Consider the following 24,565-nt stretch of genomic DNA (forward strand, 5'->3'; position numbering starts at 1 on the left):
AAGTGTGCAGTGTAAAGAAGTGTAACAGTGCACAAGAATACATAAAAACTACTATGGGCTCTGGTGCATCACAGTAACTACAGGTGCAATGAGTGGTGGACTAGTAGAATGGCAAGTACTTAAGGAGAAGGCGCACAACTAACTTGTCTGCATCATCACCCCAGATGAAATCAATGTGGTTGAAGGATGGCCGTGGCATGCAGACGTCATGCACCATATTGGGTAAGCTGCCGGCCAAGTGTGCCACATCCTGCAGCCAAGGGACAAGAAAGCAATGATTACTAGATACACAAGACACTGGATTTATTGTTTCAGAGTGGATTTAATGAACTAGGAGTGGGCGTCATTAGATCCACAAGACACTGGATTGATTGTCTCAGTACCTTGGGGTCAGCCAGGAAGTCATTGATGCCCCACAGAAGGCCCACAGGAGCTACCACATTCTTCAGGTTGTACTGGGGAGGTTCACTCTGGTTGTATCGTCTCATGTTCTCCCTCGATCCAAAGTCAAAGTACTGGAACTTGCCTGGAATGATGTATATGCATAGTAATGTTATTTGAATACTTTTCATGGTGTTCTCTGGCTGCTTAATGTTCATAATGATACATGAGTCTATTAAATAAATAAATATAAATCAAATAAATAAACAAATGAAAAGCAAATCCAGCCACAGTCATATGACATCACAGTTAAATGCTATGACAAGCACCCAAGACAGGCATGCAAACTACAAGTCAGCTCCTCTTCCTCCTCCTGATGTGCTAAAGTGAGAAGGGAGCAGGAGAGGTGAAAACCAAGCTAAAATGGCATCTCCACTGACCTGATTCCACCTCCTGTGCGTAGTGAGCCACAGTTCTCACAGACGTGCCCGCTGGGTTGTTGGCAAGGATGACGGGCAGCCAAGTCTGTGGAGGATGAAGGCAGCACAGTATGTCAGGTACTTCAGGTCAATGACACAGCTAAAAGTCAAAGATTCTTCTTCTTACATGTCTCAAATTATTAGGATTTCCATGTTCTCTAAGACACTCTTTTCTCTCTTCCTCCCTTCCTCCTTTTCTGCTTTACTCTTGTCCATAAAAAGTCTTAATTTTATGATGCTTTAATAAGCTGTATGTTGTGGCACCTGCACCTCAGACTGACAGTACAAATTCATGGCTAAAAAGTCTCAATTTTGTGATGCTTTTATAAGTTGTGTTTATTCCTCTAGTTCAAACTGCTTTCTGAAATGTTTAGGGATACAGTTTACATTTGCCAAAATAATATTCACCATCTTCCTGTGAGAGGATATAAAAAAATACCTTCCAAAGCTGCCCAGCAATTTTCAAATGTCCATACTGGCTGCCAAGAAAGTCTGGATAAAAAATAACATTCTATATAGATTGAAACTGAGAAATTAAAGCTCCTTAACCTTGCAGAGTGAGGAGCTTAGTGTGCCCTCATTTTATTACAGAGCACTGACCCTTGTCATGTTAAACTGTGCTTGATCAAACCCAGTCAATAAGAGCACTGACACTCACCATGTTAAATTGTGCTTGATCAAATCCAGTGAGGAGAAAGATGCTGTTCACACACATGAGTTTGGCATACTTCTGGACATTGCAGACCTTTTCCACCCACTTGGTAAACAGTTTGTTGTGTGGCAGGAACTCGTGGTGGCCAAGGAGTAAGAACAACGCCTGGAATGAACACCTTTAGTCACCATCACTTACAATCACACACCCAACAAGCAACACCCATTCTTTTTCTCTCTCTCTTCATATTATAAAAGTCAGATCCCCTGCTCAGCTTGTTGTCAAGAAGTAAGAGTAGTGCCTGGAATTAACATCATCAGTCACTCATCACTCACACACCAACCAACAACAAATTCTCCCTCTTCATGTTAAAGTCACATCATGTACCTCTGTAGGCCTTTTTATTCCCTAACTTTTTATAGTATCAGTAAGTAAATAAGTAAATAAATGCTTCCTCTTTAGCTTTAGAAGAGTAGCACACACCTCAATTTCTTTGCTGAGTGGTGCCAGGAAGCGGATGGGGCTGAGGATGTGGTTGACGGTGGCCACGGGTCCCAGTGCAAACATGGCCTTCACCTTGCTGTTGTACTCTGGCCGAGCAGACATTCCAGCAAAGAACATGGTAGTTCCTGCAATGCAAGTAGTGATGATAATGGTGTTTTCTCTCAGTGTATCAATAACATTTCCAAGGTACTATGCACAAAATTTCAATAAAAAAACAAGCTAAACAAGTGGAAATATTAACACTTTCTGGAAGATGTCATGTTAGTGTAGCTTTCTGTTCTGGAAGCAAATTCTTTGATGGGCTGAGTTGTCATATTGATGTTTGCTCCCTAAAAAACAACTGTGACAGTCACCACTGGAGTGTAAAATAGTTAAAGAACTTTTCCTGACTTAATAGTATAATGGTATGTACACACACACACACACACACACACGTGCCTTACCCATGCTGTGGCCAATATAATAGAGGCTAGTGTGACCAGTCCTGTTCAGGATGTAGTCTATCATGGCTGGTACATCAAAGTAACCCATTTCATCCCAGCTGCAAAGAAAGGCAAGTGAACTGGTACATCAAAGACTATCATCTGATAATGCCATTCATGTTTCTTGGAGTCCTTAACTACCTTGCACATACAGACACATCTGAGGTCCCAAATACTAACACTCTTTCACCTACTCCACTGCCTCTCTTCACACACACACACACACACCTGAAGTCCCAGAATTTGCCATCTCTGCCATCAGGGTTGAGCTTTGTGTGGTTGCGGGAATAGGTGTTGCCACGCGCATTGCCGAGCCAAATGTCATACCCTGCGTCTGCCATGATGTACGCTGAGTGGTGGGAGCGAACAGTAATAAATGTGTGCCATAAATGATTACAGGCAGACTGGGAGTGACAGAGAAGAGATGCGTGGCCCAGACAAGGCACTACACATTCACACTCTTAGGTCTGTTGGCCCATGGTGGAAGAGAAAGTCTCCTGACCCACTGTACTATACCAATACAACACAAAAAGGAGAATATTAACAATTAGAAATTTAAAATCATGGCTTAGTTTGATAGCTTTCAAAACAATAAATAGAATAAGTGTGTGTGGACGGCTGTGCAGTGCCTAAGCTCCTGGGGTGTAGTGTGGTGGTCCACGAGCCTGTCCCTTTGCACTGGGGGCTGATGGGGCTACAAGTGTGAATGATGTGTATGTGAGCATGTGGTGGTTTGTCTGGCCCACATTATATGGGATTTCTGGCCTGGTATACAGATAGACATATTAGATTTAAATTATTCTAATTAGCTATAACCTCATCACCTTGCAACACTAATGTTCAGGTGACCCCTAGACACCCTCAGCCACCTCACCACTGACCAGGTGCCTTCTCAGGAGCACCCATGATCCAGCTGGAGGAGGAGGAGAGCAGTCCATGTTGCATTAGGATGGGCTGCCGGGCCACCACCCTGTTCTGGTCCTCACTGCCTCCCTTGCGGCTGTGGGGGATGCGGTGCAACGTCAGGAGATAGCCGTCCTCTGTCTGAACAATGTGAGTCTCCACTGGGAAGCCATACTTGGTGATGAGACCAGGCTATGGACAGAAAGAAGGGGAATATATATATAAATAGCACTTTTCCTACTATTTGCCGTGTTTTCAAGACCTGGCTGTGGATAGTGAGGAGTGAGAATAGTTAAATCAATGACTAGCTTTACATTATGGAATGAATGGGATGAAATCATTGAGTAATTTTTGATCTTTTTTTTTCCTTAAGGGCTAGAGCAAAGAAAAAAGGAAGAAAAAGAAGGCCCACTGAGATGCCAGCCTCTAAACAAAAAGATAAATGGATTATCCAAATTTGGAGCTTAATTAATTCCAAAGGACATTACAGTAAATGAGTGGCTATGAAATGGGGTACCTGGAAATAAAAACCAAATACATCTCCATAGTGAAAGAATTTATTGCAGCATGTTTTGACTTTTTAAAAACACACGTTACTAGATGAAAAGTGAGTTATAGTAAATTCATTATTAGTCACGATTTCATATGGTTTAATTAAGGGGGTATCCTGGGGTGGATGGGGGGGCCCCATCAGCAAGGTTTGTGATTTCAAAAGGCTGGGATAACGTAGCGGGTGTATGGGGTGTGGGGGGGGGGCGGCGGATATTCACTGTTCGTTGATTTTTTTTTTTTTTAGATTTTCCTAGAAAAATGGTATTTTTTCTCCTTAGACCTTTACGATCTCCCAAATTTGTCCTGTTTTGACCCAAAACATGAATAGAAAACAAATGGGCTCTGATATCGGTGTTATGACGAGAGACAAAGATTATCCATTATCCAGTACATAAATAATGACAAGATTTCACACGTCACCCATACACACACAGAGAAACTGACGATTCCCTCTAGTCTTCTTTACCTTCCCTTCTCGTTGGTATTACTGGTTACTGGGTGCTCCTCTACACCCACATGGTTACTCACCACATCCAGGTATATGTCTGGATTGATGTCATCGTCCGCCAACACCCCTGGTAAGAGGAAGAGAAAGAAGAGGAGGAGGGGCATCCCGCTCAGCTGATGATGCTCGGTCCGTCTTGAGAAACACTTCGCTCTCTCACCGCAACTATTTTTCAAAGGCAATAGAAATGATTAACCAGGTTCTCAAGACTGTTTCTATTATTAATCTTTCACTAGAAACGTAACAACACCCTAAAAAATTCGTGTAGGTTCGACTTTAAGGATTTTGAATGTAGTGGAGGTGCGGGCCTCTAGAGAAATGTCACAAATTATGATCCTTGCCTCTACCAATATTTTGACGCGCTTTGATGTCACCACGACTATTTTCACAGGCCAGAGAGAGAATTGGCCGGGTTCTTAAGAGTGTTTCTCCTTTCAATCATGTAGAAATCTCGTTAATCTAAAAAACTGCAAGAACACACTTAAAAACCTGAGAGAAGTGTTTCAGAATATGGTCCCGTCTTGGGTCTTTCTCTTGTGGCCTCGATTTCTTATTCACTCGGGCCAAAAGCTTGTTAGAGGCAGACCAAACCGTAGCGCACTTCTCTCCCAAGTGTGAAGGAGGAGGAGGAAGACCAAGGAAGATAAAGGAGGCGGATACACACTGGGTGACTGACAGCACGCGAAGCCAAGCAAATTTCTGACACTTAATCAGCAAATAAGATAAGTTCAAAGTGTGCAGCCCGTCTTGACAGATAAAGAATGATGGGTCCCTGAAATAACTATCTCTTTCTCTTACACTAGAAATACAGGATAAACATATACATTAATCCCAAATTTGTGAGGCCTATTCCTGTCCATTCAAATTAATAGGAAGGTTTCGTGTGTTGCCTCTATTTGTATGTTTGTGAATAAAACTTCCAGTGCGAGCTTCATTCTATACTAAGATAAACATGAGGAAGGGAGTGAATCAGCAACACCACTCCATTCCTGTGAGAACCTGTTTTTCCTACACACACACACACACACACACACACACACACACACACACATCCTGCTTCTTCGTCAATGGAAAGATCTCTCTCTCTCTCTCTCTCTCTCTCTCTCTCTCTCTCTCTCTCTCTCTCTCTCTCTCTCTCTCTCTCTGTACTTCTTTAATTGCACAACCTTCCTCCACCTTCCCTGTTTAAAATGCAGCTGTCTTTTCATACTCGTAATTAACAGGAACTGCCGTATCTATAACGCTTATTTATTTATCTATTTAGCTTGTTTGTTAGCTGGTTGGTTCATGATGTGGCACAGGAAGTGTTTCAGGAAACGGTCCTTACTTGTCTGCTAACTAACTAACAAGATCACTTCAGCAAGACTTCCTCTAGAGCCTGTTCGAGTCTGTGGTGGAGATGAGACGCGGGCCAAAGCCTTGAGAGTTACGTGGATGCGTTAAATGAGTTTATGATGGAGTACGATAGACTCTTGATAAGACTGAGCCACTTGTTCTGAAATGCTTTGTTCTCATCAGGAATATAAAAATATTTTCAAAGGCCACAAAGATGAAACATAAAAAAACACCTTTGAAAATACCTCTAACTTCTACTGTAGCTAATTTAAAGAACACAGATGAATACTTGGGTTCTCATAAGTAATTTTTCTAATTAATGACGCAGAATCTTGGTAAACTTTTCCTAGAAATATAAATTTACCTTTGAAATCACGTATAGCTTCTACTACAGCTAGTTCCAACGTCCTAAGAATTATTCATAAAGGCTCGCACGAATCTTTTTTTCCAAATGATGACGCGGAATATTCTCAAACTTTCCCTAGAAACACGAAAACATCTTGAAAACACCTACCCATAAATAACTTCCACTACTACTATAGCTATCGCATTATCAAATCTACCTCAGAGCGTCGGTTTCCATTCATTGTCTTAAGCGTTGTGTTTATTCCATTAGCCAAACCCTCACGCAGATAACGATAGGTACCCAGAAACAAGTACTACACTAAGAGATAAGACACATTTATAGATATATTTGCCGTGAGAACGTAATTTGAGCTTTGAAGTGAGGAGTGTTGAGGAAGGTTATCAGAGAGAGAGAGAGAGAGAGAGAGAGAGAGAGAGAGAGAGAGAGAGAGAGAGAGAGAGAGAGAGAGTATGTGCGTGTGTGTGTTGGGGTGGTTAATAGATGAATGCGGGGATACCTCGTGTTCCTAGTGAGTGCATTGTGCGGTAGTGTGATATTGCGGTATGTGTTTGATCTGTAAGGTTAGTGACGGGATTGGAATGTGTTTGTAATGTGGAGTGATTGTATGATTGCTTGCTGTTTGTTGCTTGATAATGTTTTATTTGTTTATTTATTTGTTTGTTTTGTTTATTGTTTTAAAGATGTTCTTTGGTTGTGAACGAAATGATACTGATGTAATGATAAAACAAAATAATACATACCACCGCCGACACCACCACCACCACCACCAACAACAGTAGCAATAACAACAACAACATTCTAATTTGGCAACACACACACACACACACACACACACACACACACGTCACAACAAAGAATCACAGCATAATAACAACAACAATGAGAAACACTTGTAAAGAAATCCGAGATGAACAAATATACACGCAAGAGATGGGAAGTCCAGTGTGTGTGTGTGTGTGTGTGTGTGTGTGTGTGTGTGTGTGTGTGTGTGTGTGTGTGTGTGTGTCCCTTATCACACATTGGTTTTCCCCCATGACTTCATGTATTCAACCCTTTCTCATGGGAACAATGCGAAGTCCTTCAGTGCCTGGTCTCTTCCTTACCACCACCATTGCCACCACTACCACCGCCATCATTACCAACACCACCATCACTGCCACTATCACCACCACCATTCAGTATTAAGGTCCGGACCTGTAAAACAATTAAAAAAATTTTACGATTAGAAAATTTTCTCAAAGATTACAGATGATTAAATTACTGTTGACTTCTTGAGCCCTAATGACGTGTATTGTTCATTCGATTAACCCGTGGGAAGCAAAAAATCCAGAGAAAAACAATCTTTCCTTATATTCCTCTCTCTCTCTCTCTCTCTCTCTCTCTCTCTCTCTCTCTCTCTCTCTCTCTCTCTCTCTCTCTCTCTCTCTCTCTCTCTCTTTTAATACCTAATGGACATGAGACATTCCGACAGCACCCACAGGCACTGAGGCATAGCAAACCTTCACGTACCAAGGAAATGATAATGACACTCAGTCTAAACGCAAACACAGACACACACAGGATATGCCCTAACCACACCAACAAAGCACCAATGATCACCAACCACATTATACTCGCGACAAAGGACCATATTCGGTAACATTTCTGCACCGCACTTCCAGTTCATTCCAAAGGCTCTACTAGTTAAGTGACACGGGTTTTTAAGGGCGGTTTTTTTTATGGTTCTAGTGACAGATCAACGAGATTTCTACATTATCGACAGGAGAAACACTCTTGAGAACCGAACAAATAATCTCTGTGATCTTTGAAAATAGTTATGGTGAGAGAGCAGAGCGTTTCTGAATAAGGGACAAAGAGCGCACACACACACACACACACACACACACACACACACACACACACACACAGCACACAAATATTTATCGCAACCTTTAACGGACTTCAAGAATTTTTTCACTGCATGCACAGACGCACACCCGAGTTTCACATACTCACACGCATACATTTACACACACACACACACACACACACACACACAGTTTGTTAACTGCCTAAATAATAAACCGTTTATTATTATTATTATTATTATTATTATTATTATTATTATTATTATTATTATTATTATTATTATTACACACACACAAAGCTTTCAAAAACCTTGCCCCAAACAACCACCAAAAATTAATGGTATACCAGCTACGGATTGAAAGAAGATAGAGAAGACTGGATTCCCTGGACGTGAAAACCAGAGAGAGAGAGAGAGAGAGAGAGAGAGAGAGAGAGAGAGAGAGAGAGAGAGAGATGGCTGGATAAATATGGGTAACTTATCCTAATCTAGCATACTCAATCCCACGTCTTCTCATCCTCCAAACTGCTAGATAGATTAGACTAACATCACCTCACCTAATTTATCACACTTCAAACAGCTAGGTATGTCAGACTAACCTCTCCTAATCTAACATACTCCATCCGTCTAGTCCCCGCTTCTTCCTCCTCCTCGCACACCTCCACCGACACACACGAGGCGAACAGGTAGTAAGTGTATTGCCCGTTGGTTCAGGTTGTTGCCTTCCCCAAGGACGTGGCTTTCCTGGACTGACACACACACACACACACACACACACACACACACACACACGAGGATGCGAACACAGGACCTCACAAATGTAGTCTTATTTCTCGTAAATGACAACTAGGTGAGAGTAAATATGCAAATACTACACGTGGAAGTGATAAATGACAACGATATCTCATTTCCTCCTCACCACCACCACCACCACCCTCCACTACTACTACTACTACTACCACCATCGATAAAAAAAATAAAATAAACCGAACGAGAAGAAAATAGAGAAGAGGAACGCCTAGAGAAGACAAAACAAGACGAAACAGGAGTAATTAAAGAAGGGGAGGAGGGAAAGAGGACGACAAAACACAAACGAAGAACAAAACAAGAAGCAGACCTATTGGCCTTTAAAAGACTGATTGGTGATAAACTACACAAATCCAGACTAAAAATGAAGGAGAGGAGAGAGAAAGAAGAGACAGAGACAGGGGAGGAGGAGGTATAGGGGAAGAGGAGGGGAAAGGGAGTAATCTGAAGGGAATGTTACACTCCCCGCCCCCCTCCCTCCTCCCTCTCTCTCTCTCTCTCTCTCATCTCTCTCTCTCTCTCTCTCTCTCTCCTCTCTCTCTCTCTCTCTCTCTTGTAGCGGCAACCTGAGGATGGAAAACAATTCTTCTTCCTCCTCTTCCTCCTTGTCCTCCTCCACCCTTAGTTACATAATATTGTAATAGAGCAAAAAAAGAAAAAAATAAATAAAATAAAAAATAAATAAAAATAAACAGAAAAATCTTATCCGTAACGGTGTGTGTGTGTGTGTGTGTGTGTGTGTGTGAGAGAGAGAGAGAGAGAGAGAGAGAGAGAGAGAGAGAGAGAGAGAGAGAGAGAGAGAGAGAGAGAGAGAGAGAGAGAGAGATAAAACGAATGCATTGGCCACACTTCGCGCCTCAGCATACAATTCAGCGAGACGGGGGACAAAAATTCCTGAAGGTCCACACACACACACACACACACACACACACACACACACACACACACACCATGATTAATACAATAGAAGGCTGTTACAATGGTATCACTAACGGAGAGAGAGAGAGAGAGAGAGAGAGAGAGAGAGAGAGAGAGAGAGAGAGAGAGAGAGAGAGAGAGAGAGAGAGAGAGAGAGAGAGTAAACACGTGCACAAAGCATCTCTCTCTCTCTCTCTCTCTCTCTCTCTCTCTCTCTCTCTCTCTCTCTCTCTCTCTCTCTCTCTCTCTCTCTCTCCTTACATCCTCCCTTTCTGCCTCCCTCCCTCCAATTTCTCTCACACCTTCCCTTCCCTCTATCTCTCCCTCTCCCCCCCATCCCTCTCCCTCCTTTTCCTCTCCCCCTTCCTTTCTTCCTCTCCCTCCTCTTACTCGCTTCCTTTGAGACGAAAATTGTGGTGTGGTTGACACTGACAAGAATTTCACGTCCATTGACAAGAAGCCCTTCGTGTTTCCTTCTCTGCCTCTCTTCCTTCCCCCCTCCCCTTCCTTTCCTTCCCTTCCTTCTCCTCCCTCCTTAACCTTCCTTCTTTCCTTTCCTGCCTGTTGCTTTTTTCTCTTCTCCGCATCCCTTATCATTACTAGAGAGAGAGAGAGAGAGAGAGAGAGAGAGAGAGAGAGAGAGAGAGAGAGAGAGAGAGAGAGAGAGAGAAAGAGTTTGGTGAGATGGAATTATATACATCACGTAGGTTTTTTTTTTCGGTTTCCTCTCTCTCTCTCTCTCTCTCTCTCTCTCTCTCTCTCTCTCTCTCTCTCTCTCTCTCTCTCTCTCTCTCTCTCTCTACGTGGTAGTGTCAGTATAAAGCATGCCTACCTTTTTTCACTTATCTTCTCCACCCATTAATTTGTCTAATGTTCTTTAAAAAAAAAAACTCCCAAATGACGCAGTACTAACAACCTGACTATTGAGTCTAAACCGCTCTACTGAAAATACTATCACCCTGTCTTTCTTTAATCTTACTTTTACTAAGGTTGTACCCGTTACTGCCTGTCCTACCCTTGTTAATGATCTTGAGAATTTTGGTTAGGTTACCCTTGTTTTAACCCCTCGTGGTATTTCCGTCTCAACACTGCCCTTAAGACGCATAACATAACATTATCAGCAAACGCAATATCCTATCTTCAGTTTTTCATCCTCTGACGTCACGCAGCCTGCTTGCCTCTCCGCCACCACCAGGGAAAGAAACACAAAGAAAGTGCAAACAGTACTTCATGTTGGGATTTGTGTGTGTTTGCGATGTGGTGTGCTGTGTCTGTGTTGGGTAGTACAGGCGAAGATTTCTCCCCATCTCTCTGGAATAGTCTCTCTCTCTCTCTCTTTCTCTCTCTCTCTCTCTCTCTCTCTCTCTCTCTCTCTCTCTCTCTCTCTCTCTCTCTCTACTACTACTACTACTACTACTATTAATAATAATGATGATGATAATAATAATAATAATGATAATAATAATAATAATAATAATAATAATAATAGTAATAATAATAATAATAATAATAATAATAATAATAATAGTAATCTTAGATCTCAAGTAAAACACTTTTCTTCTGATTCTATTTAGTGTTCGAAAAAAGAGGATGGAAGTGAAATAATTTTAGTGAATGCACCGTACTTGTTAAAAAGAAGTTTTCATTTACTGTTTATTATTATTATTATTATTATTATTATTATTATTATTATTATTATTATTATTATTATTGTGATTATTATTATTATTTTTCACGTGCTGTATATCAAAGTCCATCCTAGAAGGTGAAGTGTAGAGGTGATAATTAAGAGAGCCTGTACGTACATGAAGCATTATCAACACACACACACACACACACACACACACACACACACACACACACATCTCACTCATATTTCTTCCTGTCTCACCACACACTCATTTGCACTTTCCTCTCGCTCCTTCCTGTCCCACCATCGTCACACACACACACACACACACACACACACACACACACACACACACACACAATCTTACAAATCGGACATTCCCAAGTAAAGCCCAACCCCTCCACAATCAGGTTATTTTTTCATTGTGTATCAGGGATTATATTCGGCAACACCTGCACCGCACCTCCACTACTTTCAAAAGGCTCTAGTTGAAGCTACACCAGTTTCTAAGAGTGTTTCTACGGTTCTAGTGACGGATTAACAAGATTTCTATATTATTAACAAGATAAATAGTCTTGATAACCCGGCTAGTCATCTCTGTGGTCTTTGAAAATAGTCGTGGTGAGAGAGCAAAGTGTTTCTGGATATGAACACAGATTCTTAGTTTAATTTTCACTTTTATTCTGTCTGGGAGAAACTGGTGGTGCTTGCTGTGGTCAAAGATTCCTATTCTCTCTCACTGCAAGATTTCAAGAAGTCATCAAGGTCTGTATTCTCAAAGTTTTGCCTTTTTCATCAATATTTTCAACACCCACTACAAGCTTGCCTCCCTTCATAAACCATTTCTCAGATCTTCCTTTCTCTTGCCGTGAACTACATCCATTCCCAGCATCCTCTTCCTTCTCTCCATGTACTTCTCGTCTTTCCTGCTTACACAACCAAACCATTTCAGTCACGCCCATTACAAGCATGTCTTCTTTCACTGCATCCATAAACCTTCTCTCAGGTCTTTCTCTCTTTTCCAGAACCCTCCACACGCATTCCTTTTCTCTCATGACTTCCAGACCATCTCAGTCTCGCCTCTCTACCTTCAGCCTAACCGTACGTGAGGTGTGAACTTGAAGTGAAAGAGAAATATGAGAGATGAAGGGTGATAGGAAAAGGAGGGAGGGAGGGGTTGGACTGGCAGGAAGGGGGTAGGGAGTGGGCCTCTCCTCCACCATCCCCACCACTCCAACAACCACCACCACCACCAGAGCGTCACATCCTGAGCCTGTAGAGCGTAAATGGAGCGGTGGCCAGGTGTTTTCGTGTAGTAGGAGCAGTGCCGTCTTGTCCCTGGTGCCTGCCGCGTGTGTGTCTGTTGCCCTGTACGTATTATCAAGTGTTTCAAGTCTTCCTCATCTCTCTCTGGCTCGTATTCTGAAACACTTCTGCGCCGCACCTCCACTACTTTCAAAAAGGCTCTACTAGTTGAAGTGGCACAAGTTTTTAAGGGTATTTTTACAGTTCTAGTGATAAATTAACAAGATTACATTATGAGCAGGAGAAACACTCTTGAGGACTCGGCTAATCATCTATTTGGCCTTTGAGATTAGTGGTGGTGAGAAAGCAGGGTGTTTCTGAATGTGTGTGTGTGTGTGTGTGTGTGTGTGTGTGTGTGTGTGTGTGTGTGTGTGTGTGTGTAGGCCCGTAGGTATTCTCAAGTATTTCAACTCCTGTTATCTCTGTTTTAACCCATTCACTGGCATGGTCGCCCGTCATCACACAGAACAATGAAAAATGTTTACAAGGACAGAGAGAGAGAGAGAGAGAGAGAGAGAGAGAGAGAGAGAGAGAGAGAGAGAGAGAGAGAGAGAGAGAGAGAGAGAGAGAGAGAGAGAGAGAGAGAATGTGTGGGCACTTATATTTTAATCGTATACTTAGTAATACATACCATTGCTACATCTCACCTTTACCGATCGTCGCACAACATTGAGTATTGACGTATGTGAGTAAAACGTAACAGCGTTTAAAAGAGAGAGAATACTTAATTAATTTTGTTTCTTCAAAGCCAGATGACTAATTAAGAGACAAGTAAAGATGAGGGTCCATAAATTTACTGATAGTCTTGGAGGGAAAATCTGTCTAGCATTGAAGGGGTTGATTAAACAAGGTGTGGTGAAGGTGATTAGAGTTTTCAAGAATGCTTTCGTGGCTCTAGTGAGAGTTTAGCAAGGATTTTGCATCAGTGGGAAAAGAAAAACACCCATAAGAACTAGTTAATACGGTTTTTAAGTGTTGTGATTGTAGTGAATTCAACAACAAAACACTAAACACACACACACACACACACACAAACTCATCCACTCCTTATAACTAATCCCTTTTTTTTTCAGCTCCCACGTGAACAGAGACAACACGAACAGAACAGAAGGCAGAGTTACACCTAACGCACAACTCCACGATGATGCGTCTCCTGGAGGTGGTGGTGGTGGTGGTGGTGGCTGTGATGGGAACGGTAGAGGCTTCACCACAGTACTCGTATCCATCAGGTGGGTAGATCAAAGGGAGTTGGTGATGCTGTGACAGGAATTCAAGAGTTGAGGTAAAGGGATAAAAGGAAATTAGTGGGGGACGCTAGGGCTCTGACAGGTAGCTAAAGGGTTGAATAAAGGAACAGTTGGGTAACGGGAATTAAATAAAAGTGGTTGGTGATGCAATGACAGGAATTCAACAGGTGGTAAGATGGATACAGACACTTGATCAGGGAAGTTAGGAAGCAGATAGGTAGGCAAAGGAGTTGAATAAAGTGACAGTTGGGTGAAGGGGTTATGTTGGCGGGCATATATATGGGTAAATGGTTAAGAAAGGGGTTACTGAGTGGTGCTGGAAACTGGACAGGTGGGTGAAAGAGGTCAGTGGGTTAGTCATGATGCTAGTGAGGCGCCCTGAGGGTAGATTGAGCAACAGACGCCTGAGTAAACATCCGCTACAAGTATTCATGTGTCCAGTCGTGTCCACCTGTCATTGTCCTCACTACATTGTGCTGTGTTGTCCCTCCCCCAACTTTTTTTCCTTCCTCTTTGTCTTGTGTTGATGTTCTCTTTTGTCAGTCTGTCCTTCCTGTTGTGTGAATGAGTGAGATAATGAACGGTTATGCCTTTGTCTTTCATTGTTAGTTTGTTTTTTACGTTTTTTATCATTTTTTTTTAAGATGGGGCCTTTTTATTCAGTCTTTTTGTTACCCTAGGCCAGAATCCTCTCTTACATGAAAAGGAAGGAAAGACAAAGGCACGTTTCAGAATGCCACTCGTAAAGTATGGGAGATGCAGGATACTATAGAAAACGTGCCGCAACTTACATCATCGTGCATTGCAAAGAAAATAATACATATAGACTAGTATTCAGAAACGCCTTGTCCTCTCACCATAGCTATTTTCAAAGGCCGGGTCCCTCAAGAGTGTTTCTCCTGTTAATAATGCAGAAACTTGCTAATCTGTCAGAAGAACCGTACAAATATCCTTTAAAAAGCTGTTTAATTTCGCCACGACTATTTTCAAAGGCCATAGAGATCCTTAGCCGGGTTTTCAAGAGTGTTTCTCCAGTTAGTAATGCAGAAATCTTGTTAATCTGTCACTAGGACCGTGTAGACACTCTTAAAACTCCCCTGCAATGACAACTAGAGCCTATTGAAAGTAGTGGAGGTGCGGTGCAGAAGTGTTTCAAGATACGGGCCATACTTGCATAGAGAATATAGAAAATTTCAACCAGGAACTACACTAGCTGGTGGTGACTGTGATTGAGTGTTATTACGTGGCTCGAGGGCTGCTCACGTATGGGGAGAAGAGGAAAAAATAAATATAGAGGAGGATGTGTGGGGGAAAAAAAAGTAGAGAAAAGTCAGGTTATATTTTTTTATTTTTTTATTTTTTTTGTGGGGGAGAGGGAAAATATAAAGATGAATGTGGGAGAAAAGTGTTAAAAAAAATTATGAGTATATTTTTATTTTATCTATTTTTATTTTATCTATCTTATTTTTTGTGAGGGTATTAGGACGTTCATGCATGAGGTAAGAAGATACGTATGTAGTGTGTGTGTGTGTGTGTGTGTGTGTGTGTGTGTGTGTGTGTGTGTGTGTGTGCGTGTAACTCATCTTCACCTTCCTCTCTTTCCTGTTAGGCGCGCACACACACACACACACACAGAGACACACACAAAGACACATCCATCCATCCATCCATCCATCCATACATACATACCTACACACACACACACACAAGCGTCCTCACAGCAGCAAACAAAAGACATGCTGTGTTGGGAGAGGCTGTGTGGCGGCGCTGTAACCTTCCATATTCTTCACCCTCTATAGACGGCCCTGGTGAGCAAGAGAGAGAGAGAGAGAGAGAGAGAGAGAGAGAGAGAGAGAGAGAGAGAGAGAGAGAGAGAGAGAGAGAGAGAGAGAGAGAGAGAGAGAGAGAGAGAGAGAGAGAGAGAGAGAGAGGATATCCCCCACCATTCCTCTATTTATATTATTTGGAATACTGAAGCTTCAATGGGAGGAAATGTCACATAGTCTGGCTGTCCTTGAATTGAGATGATTTGTATTAGTGTCGATCAAACGCCACGCCCCAAAAAGTTGACTAACAATAACGCCCACACTCGTAAAGGGTTGGGTTTCACATCACGACACTTTTCAAATGTCACAGTTATGATTAATCGGGCTCTCAAGGATGGTTTTCTAATTAATCATGTTTGTTTTCCTTATTGGCCGTGTAGGATTGGTGTTAAACTAGTATTAGAATCATGAATTATGTAGGATTGGTGTTAAACTAGTACTAGAATCATGAATTATACAGGACTGGTGTTAAATTAGTTCTGGAGTCATGAAATAGCCTTGCAAGCTGCGGTAATCTCAGGTAAAGGTTGTGTGAGGCAGTGTAGGCAAGACATGAAGGCATCTGAGAATAATAAGCTTCTCACGTTGCACTTAACTTCTCACGTTCATGTAAAAACAACAGGAAAAAAAAAAAAGAAGCTATACTTTTGAACAGCTCGAAAAAGAAAGGAAGAAAGAAAGAAAGGAAACGAGGAGAACGTAAACATCCATTTTATAAACTTTATAAACAAATACGCATCGATTATCACAACACACTCGCTTTCCCAGGTCGCCGTGGATTGTGCAAAGCGGCGTGTCCTCGTATTTACATCCCGGTGTGCGGCACGGACGGGATCACCTACCCCAACAGCTGCGTGCTTGACTACTACGCCTGCAGGTTCAACAATGTCTCCTACGCTTACCCGGGAAACTGTGGTGAGTATTTTTCTTCACCAGTTTCGCCGCCCTTGGCTAGAGCTCTTAGATAAACAAAAGGAGAGAGAGAGAGAGAGAGAGAGAGAGAGAGAGAGAGAGAGAGAGAGAGAGAGAGAGAGAGAGAGAGAGAGAGAAAACAGTTACTAGTTAGAAATGGACAGACTTTAGTGATTCTTAACCTTATGAAGCACAGAGGAACTAGTACCACAGCCACAACCACCACCACCACCACCCCCACAACCACACAAGACCACAAACCCTGGCATTCACTTTACCTAGAACCATAGACACCACCACTACTACCACCAACCACCACCACACAAGACCAGACCCCAAACCGTGACATTACTGCCAGTACCTCCGACCCCCACCAGATGTCAGAAGCAGGGATAACCACAGGCCCTGTCCACTCGTCTGTCCATACCTGTACGCGCCCGTGTGTGGCAGTGACGGCATTACCTACCCCAACACTTGCGCCCTGGACGCCGCAGCATGCAAAGATCCAGCTATCACGCTGGCATATGGCGGGCAGTGTGGTAAGACTGAGACGAGACGTTGAGGGGGACGAGTTGATGGGACGAGTTGTGAAGACATTGAGGGGAGATGAATTAAAATGAGATGTTGAGGGGGACGAGGTGAAGGGGGAAGAAAAGGAGCCTCTGGTCTTATGCATCTGTATCTTTTTTTTTTTTTTTAGCATTTCTTTTGCCCTAGACCTAGAGTTCTCTCTTACCTAAAAAAAAAAAAAAAAAATAGGAGTGTGGTTGTCTGCACTGTGTATCACTATAACTCTCAGAACTGTATGCATGAGTGTGCTATACGTGTATCAGTAACTGCATTGTGTATTACTGTATAACTCTCAACACTGTATGCATAGGAGTACAGTACGTATATTACTATCTACTCTCCAATGTCTATCACTGTCTAACTCCCCACAGTGGCCATAACACACGAGCAGAAGCCATGCCCTGACACCTGCCCCTTCGACTACTCGCCCGTGTGTGGAAGTGATGGCAACACCTACGCCAACAAGTGCACCTTTGAGTCCAGCGCCTGCACTGATTCCTCGCTGCATATAGTGGCGTACAGATCCTGTGGTGAGGCAGCCTATTAAAGCCTTGCCCCGTACAGTACCTGCTTGAGTCTTGCGGTTTTTCTGTATGCTTGACTTATGTTGTGTTATTGTTAGTTGCATTTTTTTTTTTTTTTTTTTTTTTTGAGGGGGTGTTTTATTTGTTTTGTTTTGTGTGTGTGTGTGTGTGTGTGTTTCTCTGTTTCTCAGTATCTATCTATATCATCTTGTCTCGTGTGTGTGTGTGTGTGTGTGTGTGTGTTTTCGTTTCTAAATATTCTTTTTATGTTTGCGTTTTGTCTTTCTGTTTCTATTTCTCAGTTTCTCCATGTCTGTCTGCCCCCCCTCATCCCCAACCGTCCTCTCTCTTTCTACGTCTTTTCTTCCTTCCCTCAAGACACTATAAATTATCACCTCTTCCACCTTACTCTCTTTCTCCTTCCTCCCTCATCTCCTCCTCTCTCCCTCACTCTCCCACTCGCACCACAAGACCAATCAGACAGTGACAAGCTTCCCTCTCGTTAGCCTCGTAAGGGCCAACAGGTCTGCTAGTGTTTCCTTTGTGTTCCTTTGTGATGCCACTTTATTCCTGACACCACCACCACCACCACCACCAGTAATGCACACGACGCGGATATAAGTTAGATGCAAGCGTTCGCCAGTCTCTTCGTCAGCATATCGTCAGCATAACACCGTCAGCTTAACATTGTCAGCTTAACTTCATCATGATCTCGTCAGCATTATTATTATTGTTATTATTATCTATGTAGAAAGATGAGTTTTATGAACGTTACTGCAATGAAGGTGATAATGTTAATATGATAATGGCAATATATGTTAAGATGAGTCTCATTCACGTTACAGCACTGAAGGTAATGATGATAATGATAATAATAATAATAATAAAGGTTACGATCTTCTCAAGTCTTTGCTCTTTTCTTACTGTCCACTGTGTACTGATGTGCTGACAAGTGACATTCACAGGAAGGTATACATAAGCTTTAACTTTTTAGGAGTCCCAGAGGATAGTGATTTTTGTGTCTTCTTCTTATATATACATAAAACCCGCCATCGAACAACTGTAGAAATGTTTATGGATGAAAGCTTGAAAACTAGAAGTGAACCTGTAGTTTTGGGACACGACACTTAAAATTTAGTGAAGTTACTCATTTGTACAACTCAGAGAAAACGGTGCGATATTGAAAGGCTAACCAACACGTATATATTTTACACTTGTTAGAGCACAAGAACATAAGAATACAAGGGTTGGTGCAGGAAGCCATCAGCTCTATACGTGGCAGTACCTGTATAAAGCATGCCTACTTATTTTCACCTGTCATCACCTTCCATAAATTTATTTCTTCTTTGAAAGCTCCCTGCTGATTTGGCAGTAACAATCTGATTACTGAGTCTAATTTCATTCATCCACCACCCTACTTAAGAGAGAATTCTTTCCTATCTTCTTCAGTCTAGCTTATTTTAACATTGTGATAATATTGAAGTAACATTAGCACGTTGGGTTAGGTTAGATTTAGAATAATGCAATACACTGCTGATCTTTTCATGAACTACGCAACGTCACACTTTGTCCCGAAATAAACACTCTCTCGAAATTAGATAGGTTATTTCTATCATCCTCTAACATTATAATGCAGTTGTGTTTGTCCAATTTCCTCTGTGACGCTTGAATCAAAGAGCATGGCATGGGCGGTGTTTTCCTGACTCCTTGGCACTCACTTGGGTACACTGGCAGAACCTCACTTGTCTTACTCAGACCCATATTCAGAAACCTCTTGTTCTCTCACCACGACTATTTTCAAAAGCCACATAAATGATTAACCGGGTTCTCAAGAGTGATTCTCCTGTTAATAACGTAGCAATGCTGTTAATAAAATAAAACCATAAAAAAAAATCCTTGAGACATCGCGTAACTTCAACTAGGCCCTTTTGAAAGCAGTGGAGGTGCAGGACAGAAGTGTTTCAGTATAGTCTTGAACCCTGCTTGCCTGTCTCACTTGAGCAGACGAGACTGTACACCACCACGGGGTCCCTGAGTCACTGGCATGTTGGTACGTGGACACGGTTGTGATGATGATGATTATGAAGATGATGATGATAACTATGACCATTTCTATCACTACCATTATTACTGCTCCTACTATCTAAATAACTAACCAACCAGCCAATCAATTAACCGACTAACTAAACAGCAAACTAACAAACTAACATAATAGATAGAGAGGTAAATGTCAGAGAGAGAGAGACAGAGAGAGAGAGAGAGAATCACCATTTAAACAAAACACAGCATCCTACACCTAGTCTCACCCCGCGAGCTTTATCAAGAGTCGAGATCAGAGAGGAACACAGCTGGCGGCCCTTTCCCTCCCATTACTCATCCAGCCAGCGACCCAAGATAAGAGCAGCAAGGAAGGGACTTATAGATAAATCAGGTCTTAACCAATCTTCCCCGCAGCGCCTCCCGAAGCACCACTGTTATGTAGTCTTGTGGTGTATGTGCGTGTGTATGTGTGTGTGATGCTTTCCGTGGAGTGTTTGTGGTAAGATCGATGTCTGTACAGGTGTGCATGTTCTAACGCACGCATAGTAATATTAATAACGATAATGATAATGAAAATGGTGGTAGTGATGATGATAATGGTGATGATGATGGTGATGATGGTAACGATAATAATAACGATGATAATAATAATGATAATAATAATAGTAATAATAATGAGGAGGAGGAGGAGGAAAAGGAAGAAAAAAAATACAACAACCACCACCAGCACTACTCCACCACCACACCACCACACACCCCCACCACCACCTCCACCACCACTGTCCCTTTTCTCCTTCTCTCCCTCTCTTCCAGATTCTTCCGCGGCCCAACCTCCCTGCCCGCAAACCTGCCCTGGTGAATACAACCCCGTGTGTGGCAGTGACGGCAACACCTATGGTAATCTGTGCGCCCTGCAGGTTGTCTCCTGCCGCGACCCCTCCCTCAGGATGACCAGCCGGCGAGAGTGTGGTAAGAGAGAGAGAGAGAGAGAGAGAGAGAGAGAGAGAGAGAGAGAGAGAGAGAGAGAGAGAGAGAGAGAGAGAGAGAGAGACGCGTTTCTTACCTGTCATTCACACGTCAGAACAAACAAAAAACGCATCTACTCACACAATACACGGGGAAAGAAATGCACTTCTAAAAATAACAAAAAAAACATAACAAAACAAAACAAAATAAGTAGAATTTTCGTAACTCACGGGACAAAGACTGGTAGATGGAGAGGTAGGGAGGAAGAAGGAAGCTCCACTGTCCACCTGCCCCTCACCTGTCAGAAAAAAGACAAAACATGAATGAAGCAGCTGTTATCACGTCTCATAATCACACTCATCACTCGTCATTCTCCGTATCCTCCCTAAACACTCATTCTCACCATTCATTCTAACACGCGTGGGATGAGAGAGGATAAGAACGTAAGAAAAGAGATGCTGCAAGAGCTCATCAAACCTACACGTATCAATTTCATACAGGGACTGCCACGTGTAGATCTGATAGCTTCTTGCAGCTTCCCTTATTTTCTTAGGTTCTTATGCTGTTAGTGCGAAGTCAAAAGGGAGCTTTAAAAGATTTGACAAATTTATGGATGAAAATTATAGGTGGAAATAAGGAAGGCATGTTTTGTTCTTTCGTTCTCTTTATGTTCTCTTATACAGGAGCGCCCTTCAATACATGCCCTGACGTGTGCCCCGATCAGGAGGACCCCGTGTGTGGCAGCGACGGCGTCACCTACAGGAATGAATGTGTGTTTCAAGCCGCCACTTGTAGGGACGCCACCGCCACCAGTACTGCGGGGGAGTGTGGTGAGTGAGGGACTGTGGCTACTACTACTATTACTACTACTACTACTACTACTATTACTATTTTACCACACATCATCTCTTCTAACCCACATATTCCTTCTCCCTCTTTCTCTCTTCTGTTCTCCTCCCCAGTCGCCGAGCCCCAACCTTCCTGCCCCGTGCTGTGTCCCGCCTACTACCTCCCCGTGTGCGGCACTGACGGAAAAACCTACGCTAACCAGTGCCGGCTGGAGTCTAAGGCGTGTGATAACCCCTCCCTCGCCACAGACTACTCTGGGGAATGTCGTACGTTTGTGTGGGAAGTGTTGTACTGTTGTTGTTGTTGTTGTTGTTGGAATAAATGTCGCACTTTTATCTACGTCTTTCTTCTTTTTCTTTTAGTTGTTGTTGTTGTTCTTGTCAATCTTACTATAATTCTGGTTCTTGTTCTTCTTCTTCTCCTCCTTTCGTTACACGTTTCATCTCTACTCCTCCTTCTCCTACCACAACAACCACGAACCACCCACCACTAACCACCACTATCTAATCCTACAGAAGAAGAAAACAACAACAACAGCGACAACAACCCAAGCAAAACACCAACACACTCTTTCTTCACACCACCAGGCACCACCACCACCACCACCACGACCACCACCACCACCCCGCCGCCCCAGTCCTTCACGCTCTTCCCTCCCCGCCCCTTCTGCCCCAACACGTGCGGGAGGGGGTTCCGGCCTGTGTGTGGGAGTGACGGGAAGACTTACTACAACCGGTGTCTTCTGATGCTCAGAGCGTGCTTGAAAAGACGCCATCTTACTGTCGCTTATTTGGGTTTTTGTGGTGAGTGTGTGTGTGTGTGTGTGTGTGTGTGTGTGTGTGTGTGTGTGTGTGTGTGTGTGTGTGTGTGTGTGTGTGTGTGTGTGTGTGTGTGTGTTTGTGGTTTTAATGGTAGTTTTGTTTCTGTAAGAGAGTACTGGACAAAGAAGAGTTGGTGGTGGTAGTAGTAGTAGTAGTAGTTGTAGTAGTAGTAGTAGTAGTAGTTGTTGGTTGTGGTGGTGGTAGTCGTGGTGTTATAATGCGTACACACATATACAAACACAAAAATAAATAAATCAATTAAATAATAAGTAAAACAGTTAATAAAGTAAAATAAAAACAAACAAACGATAATGATGATGATAGTAATAGTAGTCTTAATAGTAGTAGTACCAGTAGTAGTAGTAGAAGCAGCAGCTGCAAAAAATAATAACAAAACAACAACAACAACAACAACGACAGCAACAACAACAGCATAACCACCACCACCACCACCACCACCACCACCACCATCAACACCACCACCAACAACAACAACAACAACACCAGTAATATCTCTTTTCAGTCTAGCCCTTCACCGGCCAATACGGAGGCTGGGAGGTAATTCAGGAACCAATCAACGCAGAGATTCTCCCTGATTGGCTAATTCTACCGCCACGAGAACCAGGTGTATTATTATTATGTCTTCATTTTCTCCTTCCTTTTCTTTTTCTTTTTTTTTTATCTTTTCCTTCGTATGTTTTCTTTCATTTCTTCCTCTTCCTTTTTCTTTTATTTCTTGTTTTTTTCTTTTTCTTCTTGTTGTTCTTGTCCTTTTTCTTCTTTTCTTCTTTGTTGCATGTGACAATAATAGTTTAAGAAAAATGAAATAAAAATGCAGAGTAAGATCATGTTATCATTATCATCATCATCATCATCAGCATCAGCATCATCATCATCATCATCATCATCATCATCATCATCATCATTAGTGGTGTTGCTCTTTTTCCCAGTATCATCAAAAAGAGAGAGAGAGAGAGAGAGAGAGAGAGAGAGAGAGAGAGAGAGAGAGAGAGAGAGAGAGAGAGAGAGAGAGAGAGAGAGAGAGAGAATATTGATCACCATTCAACTTCATATCGCTTGTGTACATTTCCGGCGCGCTTCGTAAAAAAGAAGACAAAAAAAAAAACCACAACTTTCACAACAAAACAAAAAAAAAAAAATAATAAATAAATAAATAAAGAAGAAAAGCAAGAACAAAAACATTTACAGACCAGTTCATTTTAAAACGTGCAAAGACACAATTAAACATGTTTTCGTAAAGAGAGAGAGAGAGAGAGAGAGAGAGAGAGAGAGAGAGAGAGAGAGAGAGAGAGAGAGAGAGAGAGAGAGAGAGAGTGACAAAGATAGATAGCATAACAACACCTCTCTTCACTGACTGATTGAGTGACTGACAGTAAACCATCACCACCACCAACACCACCACCAGCACCGCCGCCACTCCGTTCACCTCCATTAGTCAGTCTCCCGTCACGCCTCACGCCGCTACCACGCACTTTCCCGAGGCTCCGCACTGATCTGGCCTCGCCCCGCCCCGCTCCGTCCCTCCCCCCACACCTGCTTGCCTCCACTGCCCCCTCCAGAACCGAGAAGCGAGTGTGAGGCGTCTTGGAATTTAAGGTTCACTCTAGTTGGAAATAAAGGGACCTAGTGCATTTTTCGTGGTGAGTATAAATGGTGGCAGGGAGGTAGGATAAGTCTTTGATGGTGATGGGGAAGAGGAGGTGAGAAGGTGATAATTTGTAGTGAAGTATTCAGGAAATCCGTATTTTTTGTGGTTTTCCTTGCTACTTTCTTTGTAATATATAAGTAATTGGTGTGTAATTGTGTGACGGTGATGAGGAGGAAATGAGAAAATGATAGTTTAGGGGGGATATAAAGACGGGGATGCTTTATTTCACAAGATCTTTTTTTTTCTAATTTTTTTTTTTACTTTGTAGTCTCTATACAATTGGCGGCAGCGAGTGTGATGAGGCTGTGAAGGTGATGAGAAAGAAATGAGGAGGAAAATGATGGTGATGCACAAAGAGCAGTTATATATATTTTTTTACATACATTAAATCTTTTCCCAGTCGATTTTCCTCGCCATGTGTAATTGAGAAAACTATGAGAAAATGATAATCTATAGTGGATGCACAAAGGAAACT

At 42.4% G+C, this 24,565-nt stretch overlaps 4 protein-coding genes across 8 annotated transcripts in view; 1 reads left to right on the forward strand and 3 right to left on the reverse strand.

Annotated features, from left to right (window-relative positions):
* LOC135115562 (E3 ubiquitin-protein ligase MARCHF6-like) overlaps positions 1-906 on the reverse strand; it is a 36,547-nt gene extending 35,641 nt beyond the window's left edge. The window contains exons 1-3 of the mRNA XM_064032462.1: positions 822-906; positions 384-526; positions 144-250 (exon numbers count right to left, since the gene is read on the reverse strand). Of these exons, the coding sequence (XP_063888532.1) occupies positions 144-250; positions 384-406 (130 nt within the window). The 5' untranslated portion in view covers positions 407-526; positions 822-906. The remainder of the gene's footprint in view (positions 1-143; positions 251-383; positions 527-821) is intronic.
* Positions 763-2,547, reverse strand: LOC135115666 (lipase member K-like). Its single transcript, XM_064032587.1, has 4 exons — positions 2,460-2,547; positions 1,996-2,141; positions 1,519-1,677; positions 763-906 (listed from the first exon to the last, which is right to left on the reverse strand). The coding sequence occupies exons 1-4, from the start codon at positions 2,545-2,547 to the stop codon at positions 763-765; spliced, it is 537 nt and encodes a 178-aa protein (XP_063888657.1).
* Positions 2,460-24,565, reverse strand: part of LOC135115572 (lysosomal acid lipase/cholesteryl ester hydrolase-like) — a 40,262-nt gene continuing 18,156 nt past the window's right edge. Inside the window, exons 2-5 of the mRNA XM_064032487.1 lie at positions 4,482-4,623; positions 3,373-3,593; positions 2,727-2,847; positions 2,460-2,557 (exon numbers count right to left, since the gene is read on the reverse strand). Of these exons, the coding sequence (XP_063888557.1) occupies positions 2,820-2,847; positions 3,373-3,593; positions 4,482-4,623 (391 nt within the window). The 3' untranslated portion in view covers positions 2,460-2,557; positions 2,727-2,819. The remainder of the gene's footprint in view (positions 2,558-2,726; positions 2,848-3,372; positions 3,594-4,481; positions 4,624-24,565) is intronic.
* LOC135115563 (uncharacterized) lies at positions 11,782-23,264 on the forward strand. 5 transcript variants are annotated; one of them, XM_064032465.1, is made up of 10 exons: positions 11,782-12,126; positions 13,740-13,895; positions 16,508-16,654; positions 17,029-17,190; positions 17,593-17,751; positions 20,599-20,754; positions 21,435-21,581; positions 21,714-21,866; positions 22,116-22,403; positions 22,945-23,264. In XM_064032465.1, the coding sequence occupies exons 2-10, from the start codon at positions 13,808-13,810 to the stop codon at positions 22,947-22,949; spliced, it is 1,305 nt and encodes a 434-aa protein (XP_063888535.1). In that variant the 5' UTR covers positions 11,782-12,126; positions 13,740-13,807; the 3' UTR covers positions 22,950-23,264. The 5 variants fall into 5 exon arrangements, with proteins under 5 accessions (XP_063888535.1, XP_063888537.1, XP_063888534.1 ...); XM_064032464.1 differs by lacking the exon at positions 11,782-12,126 and adding an exon at positions 12,581-12,731; XM_064032466.1 differs by lacking the exon at positions 11,782-12,126 and adding an exon at positions 12,581-12,731 and having other exon boundaries at positions 22,188-22,403.

This window comes from Scylla paramamosain, chromosome 29 (genome assembly GCF_035594125.1).
Source record: "Scylla paramamosain isolate STU-SP2022 chromosome 29, ASM3559412v1, whole genome shotgun sequence".
Lineage (NCBI taxonomy): Eukaryota > Metazoa > Arthropoda > Malacostraca > Decapoda > Portunidae > Scylla > Scylla paramamosain.